This window comes from Myxocyprinus asiaticus, chromosome 27, assembly GCF_019703515.2.
Source record: "Myxocyprinus asiaticus isolate MX2 ecotype Aquarium Trade chromosome 27, UBuf_Myxa_2, whole genome shotgun sequence".
Taxonomy (NCBI): domain Eukaryota; kingdom Metazoa; phylum Chordata; class Actinopteri; order Cypriniformes; family Catostomidae; genus Myxocyprinus; species Myxocyprinus asiaticus.
The window spans coordinates 33900204-33911747 of NC_059370.1; the positions used below are offsets into that span (position 1 = coordinate 33900204).

At 37.4% G+C, this 11544-nt stretch overlaps 1 protein-coding gene across 1 annotated transcript; it reads right to left on the reverse strand.

Annotated features, from left to right (window-relative positions):
* Positions 1-5350: 5350 nt before the first annotated feature.
* Positions 5351-8773, reverse strand: thoc3 (THO complex 3). The gene is made up of 6 exons (XM_051658311.1): positions 8577-8773; positions 8044-8200; positions 7735-7939; positions 7383-7544; positions 6410-6510; positions 5351-6166 (listed from the first exon to the last, which is right to left on the reverse strand). The coding sequence occupies exons 1-6, from the start codon at positions 8754-8756 to the stop codon at positions 6003-6005; spliced, it is 969 nt and encodes a 322-aa protein (XP_051514271.1). The 5' UTR covers positions 8757-8773; the 3' UTR covers positions 5351-6002.
* Positions 8774-11544: the final 2771 nt, after the last annotated feature.

Sequence of the window (11544 nt, forward strand, 5' to 3'; positions counted from 1 at the left end):
CTAAATTACCATTTTTGGAATGTACAAATAATTTTATTTTTTATTTTTTATGTTTAAATGTTTATGTTTTTGGTTTTGAATGAGCAACTCACTAAAACGAAAATGTGCTACTGAATATACTATTTTATGCCTTATTGTTTTAGAATAAATTATACCACTGAAGTGCAACAAAAGCTAACAAGGCTACTTTCTTTACCACTGATAAACAGGAGTATACAGTAAGCTAATGATTTGTCTCATAGCTCCACCTAAAAACTCACTCTACTAACAGTAAAACTATCACTAATTTCCTGAATTGTATTCACCTGAAAGAACATAATTTACTCAGTTAAATACCCATACCTCTTGTCTCAAAAGCAAAAAAGAATAATATCTGAAAATATATATATTCTTTTTTAATTTTTATATCACACACTTGCACATATACAGTGAAATTTTTTTTTTTTTTTTTCCCCCCACATATCCCAGCTAGGCTGGGGTCAGAGTGCAGGGTCAGCCATGATACAGCACCCCTGGAGCAGATAGGGTCAAGGGCCTTGCTCAAGGGCCCAACAGTGGCATCTTGGCAGTGCTGGGGCTTGAACCCTCAACCTTCTGATCAGTAACCCAGAGCCTTAACTGCTGAGCTACCACTGCCCCTACTGAGTAATCACCCTAATGATGTCACTTTGTCAGCTTGATTTAATATGTTAACACTTAAATTCAATTAATTAATGTATAACTTTAATTGCCATCATTGGTAGATATCCAGTTTAACTGACATAGCAAAGACCTATGAATAATTCCAAATCTAATCTCCCAAAGTGGTGACTAACTAATTAAATGTTTACATATTTAAAAGAAACAAAAAAACCTGCCTGAAAATAGTAATACAAATGGTTTAATATGAATATTTGCAAACAAAAAGTGCCAGGAAAGTGGCCAAGCATGAAATATTACTCCTGCATGTGAATTGCAAATTATATTCATTCAAAAAATTCAAAACAATGTTCACAGAGCATGAATTTTAGAACACCAAAGGTTACTGTCAGGTGCTAATAAATTGTATGTCAAAAAATGTTTTGTTTCAAATCAAGTCCCTTAAATTACTGAAGCAAAGACTGAAAGACAAATTGGAAGAGTAGAGAAAGCCAATGATATGGATGGTGGAGAAACTAGTCCATTAAGACCTAAGGGACTGGGAGAGTCTTTGAAATGGGAATTAGGAGAGATATGAAAATGTGTCATGCCATCTTTACTAAGAGAAGCAGAGGGCATTTCACTTCAATCTTTTTCTGTGGTGTGTTTGTATGTGTGGTTTGGTGTGGTTTAACCAATGTCATTTTATGATTTGGACATATATAGGAAAAATTCAATCCAATTCTATAGTTACAAAAACATGTTTACTGAGACAGGTTATTAGACAGGATAAAAGGTATTTAGCACTACAAATATATAAATTAAAAATCACATCACTTGACTTGATAAAAAAAATGCATGGCTCATTGCTACACAATACAACATTTTATACAAATGTCCAACAACATTAGATCTAGTTTCCAAAAAGACTTTAGTCATCGTGCACTAGGTCACAAGGTGCTTGACTATGTGACCTTCCCCAAAATATGTGCATCAGATATGCCATAATAAAGACATAATAAGTGGAATCACATCTCATCTCATTCACATCAAAGTAAAAACTTTTTCCAATTTATTTAACGTGCATTTAGGACCTTTGACCTTGAGATCCTTAACACATATTTTCTTAAACTAAAAAGCCCATTATCACGATTGTCTGTTTTTCCGTAAAGTTTATCTTTGTGATCAGAGATTTTAGAGCAAAATCAGCTTAATTAATCACCAAATAACAGATCTAATATCAGTTTTAGAAATCTTTATTGACCTATGCACTAAAATAAATAAATAAATAAATAAATAAATAACGGTACGGTAACCCCCAAAACTGTACACAAAATAAAATAAAAAATTATCCTAAATCTCAACATAAGATTAAACACTAACAATTCTCCCGTTATACTCTTCTTGCACAAAGACATAAAATAATACTTAATTTGAACATTTATTCTCCCTCTCAAGTCTGAAAACTAAAAATCCTCTGATCAGTTTCAGTTAACCAAACAAAGGTTATTCATGTAATCCCATCGCACATGGGTTAATAAAGCTGAAAAGACACTATTTTTTAGCTGAATCTACTCTGTTAATTAAAGTTCTCTTGGTTACATTTTTTTTTTTTTTTACATTTTTTTAAATATGAACTTGAGAGGATTGAGAAAACTGACAATAGTGAAAGTTTTTTTTTTTTTTTCGAGTGAACATCATAGGTCACTACATTACAGAGAACATGTATATGAATTTGTACGTATGAGACATTTACACACAGATGCAAAAAAACAAACAAAAAAACCTGAATGAGGACCTAGGCTTAATCCTCTCAAACTTAAACAACAACAGGAGGAAAAAGTTGGTAAGCCAAACCCCTACTGGGCAACACGAGATAAACAGGGCTTTGCTAAATCAAATGTAATTAAAGAGCATTTGAAGGATGCCTGTAGCTCCTTGTGATTTGTAGGAAGTGGCAAAGTGAGACATGCTGGAGCCTGCTGGGGTGAATCACCAGAGAAGGGTGAGGACAGCTGCCATAAGCAAGGCTAGAGACTCCTAAAGTGGACGCTCATGCTGTGCAAGTCTGTCACAACTGAGAAAGATTAACGATGGGGCTGGATCTAATCACAGTTACAAACAATTCCCTGTTAAGTATAGACTGCTCCAGGTCTACAGGCTACTGCTGTTTTCGCCACCTACAATGACCCTGTACTACACTACATCTCAGAAAAATGCAATACAGTTTGGTAAATCCACAGAACTGCTGCTCACTGGATTTTTATTTATTTATTTATTTTTTTGTGACCATTCAGAGTAAATTCTAGAGACAATTGTGTGTGAAAATCCCAGGAGATCAGCATTTACAGAAATACTCAAACCAGCCCATCTGGCACCAACAATCATCCATGTGATTATCTAATCAGCCAATCGTGTGGTAGCAGTGTAGTTCATAAAATCATACAGATATGGGTCAGGAGCTTCAGTTAATGTTCACATCAACCATCAGAATGGGGGAAAAAATGTGATCTCAGTGATTTGGAGCATGGCATGATTGTTGGTGCCAGATGGGCTGGTTTGAGTATTTCTGTAACTGCGATTTTCACGCACAACAGTCTCTAGAATTTACTCAGAATGGTGCCTAAAACAAAAAACATCCAGTGAGCAGCAGTTCTGTGGATGGAAATGCCTTGTTGATGAGAGAGGTCAACAGAGAATGGCCAGACTGGTTCGAACTGACAAAGTTTACGCTAACTGAGATAACCGCTCTGCACAATTGTGGTGAGAACAATAGCATCCCAGAATGCATAATACATAATAAGCTGTTCAGCTTTGTATAGGTATGACTGAGTGTAGTAATGTTCACGTTATCTTATATTACGATATACAGTACTTAATAGTTAATGATCGGGCTATTTGTTTTATTTGTGTACAAAAATGTTCTTTTCTGTGTATAGTGAAATAGCTTTCCTATTAAGAAATATAAATTAAGATGATTTGATATCACGAGGGAAAAATGCACCACTGACAGCAGTAAAAGACAGAAAAAAAAAAATTACATTTGATACCATTACGGGACAACTCAACTTGTCATCTGAAAAGAGCATAAAAAACTAGCATGGATGCAGTGACACTCAGTATTTTCCCTAAGTTTAATAGCATACGTTTTTGGTTAAATACATTAATATTTTCACTTTTAACAGTGAGGTAAATATACAGCGCAAAATAATTATGGTGACTCCAGCACTGCAGGCACATCAGCATTTGACTGTTGATGCTAGAAATGTCCCGCCCCTTGATAAAACGGAAAATATGATTGGTTAGAAAATATCAAATCATGTCTAAAACGAACGTTCTGATTAGTTGCTCAGTCGATCTGTCTTTTTCGTCCATGTCTTCAGTTGTGGTCCCGCCTCCCACTGCTCCATACAGAGAATCTCTCTACGCTTATTAATTTTTTTTTTAATAATAATCACAATTCTCTCAACGGTGCTGCGGCATCACCTCAGTATAATAAAAAGTTATGGGTCAAAATCCTCCTCACTGTTCTGGTGGCCATACTTATCATAACTCATTTTAAGTGGGCATACCTAAAATCCTTTGAAAGATAGGTGGGCATATGGTGTATGCCTGCGTATGCCCTAGACTACACTACTGGTGTAATGGCAAATGTTCCTGATTCAGTCATACACGCTGTGTTAATGACACGCTGTGACAAAGAGGAGGAGAGGCACGCTTAAGGCCTCGATATACTTCCTACGAAATCGAAGAACGAACGGGTGTGACGTAATTTAAAACAAAATCTAGCCGAAAAGAAGGTGTTTTTGCGTTCGTTTCAGTGATTTGTAACCACTTGCTGGGGCGAACTTTTAGGAAAAAACGTCTGAGCGGCTGCTTAAACACCTTCTTACTGCCATTGGTCACGTCATCCGTAGGTGTGACCAAGAGCTCCACCTACTTTGAGCCCGATGGCTGTATACTGTTTAGTGAGACAAACTCAGTCAACATGAACACATCGACATGCAGAGTTATTAGCGAGCTGGTGCAAATGTACCTACATCTGTACGATCGTTCGTTAAGAGACATTTGAGCCATGTAAATAAAAAAATTGACCAAAACTAACGTTGACCAAAAAAAAAAAGAGATATATTTTGTATTTAGAAATATTTGGATATTTCAAACATTATTTTTTCATGTCATTCATAAGTTTCCAAAGCAAATTATAGTTTATTCCTATTTTTTATTTATTTATATATTATATATAAGTTAAATATGTCAAAATTACATCTTAAGGTGTATGAAGCACTCGTGCAGAAAAAAGCACACCTTAAAAAATATGACCATTTATATGACAATTAATCGTGAAAGCCCTTAACGAGACGATTCATTGTCACAGCCCTAAAACAGACACTTATCGTCGTAATCGCAATTATTTGTTTGACAATTAATCGTCAGCCAAAGTTCAAAATCTCTTTGCAATCATCTGGATTAATGGTCAACAAAAACTGTTTTTTTTTACTTCCGCTTTTTCCAGTTTGATATTGTCTCTTGCATGAAGATTTGATGACAAATTGTGATCTGTTCCACCATTTTTGGTTAATCTGACATTTTGTGTTTCATGCACTGAACAAAATTAGTATCTGTTAACATTTAAATGCTTATATAATGGTTTGGAGACATAATTGATATTTTTGCTTTTTACTTTTTAAAAATGTGCTTCAGGGTCAAAGTGACTGAAAATGATTGGGCAGGCCACATTTGAATGTGGCTTTAAAATCAACAATTCTTTAGAAACAAAGTACAAAAAGTTTATTTCTTACAAAACAACAATGCCACTTTTAGGCAATGCACGCTGATGCCGCCATTCTACTTTGAGTAAAATAGCTTGTGTTGCCCTCTGCTGGTCATTTCTAAAACTGGATTCAGAAGAAATACAATTGAACCAAGAACCTTAAGATTGCTACAGACATAATCCATCTGTTTTTATCTCCAGAAAGGCAATAGTCAATGAGAAACAGCATCAAAATACTCCGTAGCTCAAGTGTTTCTAAAGTCTTCTACTACACATACATGGCGATGTCACTCAAGACTAGATTCCCATCAACGTCGCCATGCACGAGAATTATGCTCACAAGAGGAGCTGCATTTTGCATCTGAAAGGAGGAAAACCTTCAGGAAGATGTCTTATATCTAACTTACATGAAGTGCATTTTAATTTTGTCATGTCTGATGCTCCAAGTAATATGAGAGCTGAACATCAAAATATCTCTATTATTTACAACATTTATTCACATTTATTAAGAAATCTAATACAAATAAGTCAAACAGATTAACTATTCATTTAACCTCCAAATGAGCTGAAACTCTTCACTGATAAAAAAAGCAAATGGTAAAACTGGTCCTCATGAGTCATTAGGAAGTCCAAAGAGCTTGACGGTTCCTGCTTCTCGGTTGCTGTCATATTTCCCCTCTTTGTCATCGCAGGCATACGCCAATAGTGGTCTCTTTGGATGCCACGCTACAGTAAAGGTTGGAGACTCGCACTGAATTTCCCAGAGTTTCTCACCTACAGGTATAACAAGCAAAAACAAATGTGATACAGTTAGTAAAACACAATACAAGTAGATCCTGTAGCCCAAGTTGAAAAGCAAGACGTTAGCAACAAGGGGATGGGATCAATTCCCTGAGAACACATGATGAATGAACTGACGAAATAGGTTTGTTTGTATACATTGAAAGCACTGTAGAAGACACTTTAGATAAAACCATCAGCTAAATGTATAAATGTAAATGTATGCTCTCTGCTTACCTGTATCTACTTCTGCAATATCAATAAAATGATCCTCGGAGGCTGATGCCAGCATTTTACCATCATGACTGAAACTAAGTGTTCGAACTGGCCAGTCTAGTCTGTAGGATTGAAAACAATATCAAATTATTATTTAGTATAACATGAACAAACTATATCCTACAATATAATATGCAATATTGTTTTTATTGCATTATTTAATTATTTTAGATCGAGCATTACAATTTGCTTCTTTGTTGAAAAAAATAATCAATTTAAATGGAATATGCTTTGTATTCTCCATGTCTTACTGTGCATATATTAATTCAAAAACTTTAAAGGGATAGTTCACCAAAAAATTAAAATTCTCTCATCATTTACACACCCTCATGCCATCTCAGATGTGTATGACTTTTTTTCTTCTGCAGAACTTTTTAGAAAAATATTTCAGCACTGTTGGTCCTCACAATGCAAGTGAATGGTGATCAGAACATTGTAGCTCCAAAATTCACATAGAGGAAGCATAAAAGTAATCCATAAGACTCCATGTCTTCAGAAGTTCAGAATGAAAGTCCTTTTTTCTCTAAATCTCCACTTTCACTTCTGAAAGTCACATGTGGTGCCTTTTTAGTTTCACTTTCACATCTGAAAGTAAAAGGTAAAATGGAGATTTAGAGTAAAAAAAAATAAAAAAACGACTTAAATATTGTTCTGTTTCTCACCCACACCTATTATATCACTTCTGAAGATATGGATATAACCATAGTCATTTGGATTACTTTTACATTTGCTTTATGTGATTTTTGGAGCTACAAAGGTCTGATCACCATTCACTTGCATTGTATGGACCTACAGAGCTGAGAAATTTTCTAAAAATCTTCTTTTGTATTCTGTAGAAGAAGGAAAGTCATACACACCTGGGATGGCATGAGGGTGAGTAAATGATGAGAGAATTTTCATTTTTGGGGGAAATATCGCTTTAATAATAACTGACCTCGAGAAGCAGCGAACACACACAAGCTCTTCCACATCCCACAGACTGACCAGGGCATCTGCACTTCCTGTGGCAAAATACTTTCCAGTGGGATCAAACTTAATGCAGATACAGTTGGACGGATGGGCATTTATAGACTGAATGAGTTTGAGATCAGGGTAACTGAAAAAGACAGATGAAAATTGTATGACTTTTGCTTTAAGTTCAGCGATCATCAATACAACCAATTGACAAACTGACTGAGAAAGAATGGCATTGGTTTTTAAAACTGTTCTAGTACATCTATCAAAATGTTCATGAAGTGCAACTTTCTTCACACCAACAGTCTATAAAAACTGAATATAAAAGGTACCTCAATATATTGATGCAGCCATTGCCGTTTGTCAGAAAAAACATGTCATTGTCATTATTCCAGGAGATCTCGTTGACCTCAAACTTGAACTGCTCCTCAGCACGAGGACGGTGTGTCTTAGCATCAATGAACGTCACAACATCATCCTTATTCCCTACTGCAATTGTCTGACCATCAGGACTCCAACATATGTTGATATTCTCCCCTAAAAAGACAAGGAAACAAAAGCAAAATAAGATCAAACACATATAGCATATTGCTCAGATGATATAAAAAGAAAATATATAAGATTTATTGTGTAATGTGTACCTTTTGTGCTGACTGTGGCCATGCATTTGGTGGTCCGCACATCCCAGATGCGGATGGTCTTGTCCCCTGATGCAGTGACGAACAGATCAGGATTGGTGGGATGCCAGCACAGCTGATCCACACTGTCTCCATGCCCTCTGTAGTTGTTTTCCTTCACCTGGTACACAGTAGGATCAAGGATGTGCAAGACAACTTCCAATAAAAACAAACACCTCCTTTTATCAAAATAATCATAAAGTAACCAAAGTAACCACAGTTTCAGACGAAGTAGCAAACTACTACAGTTAATGTTCTAACAGTAAAGAATGAGTGGGTGTGTCCAAACTTTTGATTGATTTTGACTGCCCACAGTGAGTTTATTTTTTTTTTAAAGTTCCAAGTATCCAGAATACACTCCTGCATGTTTTGTTGCAGACATAAATTACGATAACTACTGTGAAAAATAACGATTAATAATCATCCATAATTATAAAAATTAGCATTTATATTGTTGTTGTACAGTTCAGGTTGTTCATCGACCATAAAGCCCTTACCAGCCGATCCTTTTCCAGGACAAACACACTGGCGGTTTTATCAAATGATCCGGACGCCAGTCTTTTTCCATCGCAGCTCCAGGCTACTGAATGCACTTTAGCGCTATGCGCCGGGAACTCTCGACTTTTATTGTTATTTCTGAAAATATCCTGCATCTCCTCATAGTAAGAGGACGCCATGCTTGCTGTTACTTCTTTGTATATTTATCAGTTCCATTGCCGATTAAAGTTACAAGCGCCACCTTGTGTACGGGAGTGAAATTACAGGCCAACACACGGGTGCACTGTAGCAGTATCAATGTCTTATATCACACAGTGTTAAAACTTTGGTCTTGTCATACATTTAATGAACTTTTAATATCCCAAATGTTGTCAAATGTGGGACATTAAAAGTTAATGCCAGCATTATAAGTGCAGTTTTTACGTGAGTGGCTCCAAAAAGTATGGATGTAAGTCACATGTAAAACTGTTTTTCAGAATAAATTACATTAGATTGCAAAATATCAAACCAAATGGCATATATATATATATATATATATATATATATATATATATATATAAAGCACTGGAACATTTCATGCTTGATAGGTTATTTGAAAATGGTGGCAAAATTAGTTAGGTTTTAAATGAAACAATACAATAGTCAATGTGCTGAACAATACCTGTGGTTCCTCTGCTAAGACATCTGTGTGAATCTGAGGAGAACAGACTTCATACATCCACTAAAATTAATAACTGTTAAAACAACTGAAAAGTGAAGGTCTAGCCTAATTTATTTGTTACGCTCTTTAAAAATAATAATAATAAAATAATTAAATAAAAACAACATACATGGAACCTCCCCACTGAACAAAAAAGGTTCTTAAAAGAACCATTTCACTGCAAGGTTCTATTGGGAACTAAAAATGGTTCTTCTATGCCTATGACATCACTGCCACTAGGTTTGATATGCTGTTACACAATGCAATGAAATTCATACACTTTTAAGAGTGACTTAAATGTCTAAATACCTTTTGAATCCACTGTGTACTTCTTTTGATTTCTATGCTTTATTAGGCTTCCACAAAGGCTAGCATGGCTGTTAGAATTATTATACTTCTGTTAGGACAACTCTCAGAGTATTTTATAAAATACTTTATTAATGTAAATGACATTGGAATAGGTTTGGGCTTGGCAGACTAGATCTGCTTTATGCACACTGCTGCTTGACATTAGTCAATATGCTGGTGCTGTTGAAAACATGCTGCATCTGATACAAGAGAGACATGCTGCTGCTACTGAACAAAATCACTTAAAATTAAGACTCTACCCCCTCTCAATGGGACAACTTCCATGTGTCCCAACAAAAAAAATAACCAGAACAAGGAATGAGGAAGGCTTCAGGAAGGGGGCGGGGTCCAGCAGCCAGGGAGGAGGCTCCAGGAAGGGTGCAGGGTCCGGTTGGTCCAGAGATGGGATAAGGTCAGGCAGCTCCAGGACAGGGTTGAAGGGAAGGATGGCGTTGACCGCTGGGCAGGGGTCAAACTAGGCGGTGGCGGCCGCTGGCGAAGGGTCAGTCTGTGTGGCGCTGGCTGCTGGCGAAGGGTCAGACTGGGCAGCTGAGGTGGTCGATGGAACGTTGACCACCTCCAGACGAGGAGCAGCAGACACTGACCCCTCCTGGCGATCAGCTGCAGGCTCGGCCGCCTCCTTGTGGCCAGTGATGGACTCAGCCACCTCCAGGTGATAAGATGAGGACTTGACCAACTCCTGGCGGCCAAATGGCTTGCACGGGGGCAGCAGCCGTCCTCCTGTTACGACAACACTTTGGGCATGGTGAACACAGGGGAAGAAGGGGCACAGGATGAGAGGTGTTAATCGGTGTGGAGGTCCTTCCCCTGAGCATGACCTCCATCTCTTTTAACCAGCAGACATGGTTCACCACACCTCAATAGGGCCACAAAAAGGTTCCCCCCAACTCCTCCGTGCTGAAAAGCTCGTCCAGCCTAGCGAGGAACAGATGTTTGAGCTATGTATCCCCCAATCACAGCTCTTGGGTGGCCCGAGGAGAGCCACAGCATACTTCAAAATGGACCGCCCACCATCTTGGCAGCCCAAAGACGCAACATCCAGAGCTGTGCCTAGGGAAACAGGTTCCTGCCCGACAGAAGCTGGGTGAAGGAACAGACCCATATTATAAGCTGAAGCCTGCTGGGTTCAAGAACTGGCTGGATACTTCTGTCACAGTATGTGTCAGAAAGAACCCAATTGCAGACAGTCAGCTCTTCAAAAATTATTTATTAAAGAAAATTTATACAAAAACTACCCATGAGAGTGCAAAAAAACAAAACAAAACAGAGGAACTACCAATAAACTGAAAAACAAAACCAACAAGGACCAAACATGCCCAATCGAGTGAATAAACAGACTGAAACAAGAGGACGAATCAAGCACAGGACAGAGCACATCAGGCAAGCAAACGAGAAGGGCAGGTGGAGTAAATTAACAGAAGATCAGAGAAACAAGGGGGTGGGGCCAGGGAACAAGGCAGAGAACAAACAGGCAAGGCAGAGGAACACATGGACACAAAATAACAGAAAAGAAACAACAGTATATGTGTCAGAATCCTGCCAGTAAACAAGAAACCAGACAGAAGGCAGGATCCTGACATTATTATATTATATTATATTATATTATATTAGACCTTTGTAGAAGTAATCTACAGATGTTCTTGGAGATCATCATGATGTGACCTGTTGGGGGAGCAATTCTAGCTCAGGTGAATCCAAATGCTTGAGCAAACTGAGGAAGGCCAGTGATCAGTTCTGTTATCTCACCCTGGAGAGGAGCATGAAAAACTAATTTTTGAGACTCTTTTAGGAACAGATTTCCTTAAGTAGTGTTCCATTAAAACTACTCAATAATTATTATTATTGTTTGACCTACTAGGATCAAACAGTGCAATGTCTCCTTTTGCTCCTCTATCACC

What these genes read in the sequence shown, in the direction of transcription:
- thoc3 (XM_051658311.1), bottom strand. Translation starts at nt 8,756, where the DNA reads ATGGCGTCCTCTTACTATGAGGAGATGCAGGATATTTTCAGAAATAAC. An exon ending in GGCTGCATCAATATATTGAG is followed by an intron (nt 7,545 to 7,734) that starts GTACCTTTTATA and finishes TGTCTTTTTCAG; the next exon opens with TTACCCTGATCTCAAACTCA. An exon ending in TGTGTTCGCTGCTTCTCGAG is followed by an intron (nt 6,511 to 7,382) that starts GTCAGTTATTAT and finishes TCAATCCTACAG; the next exon opens with ACTAGACTGGCCAGTTCGAA.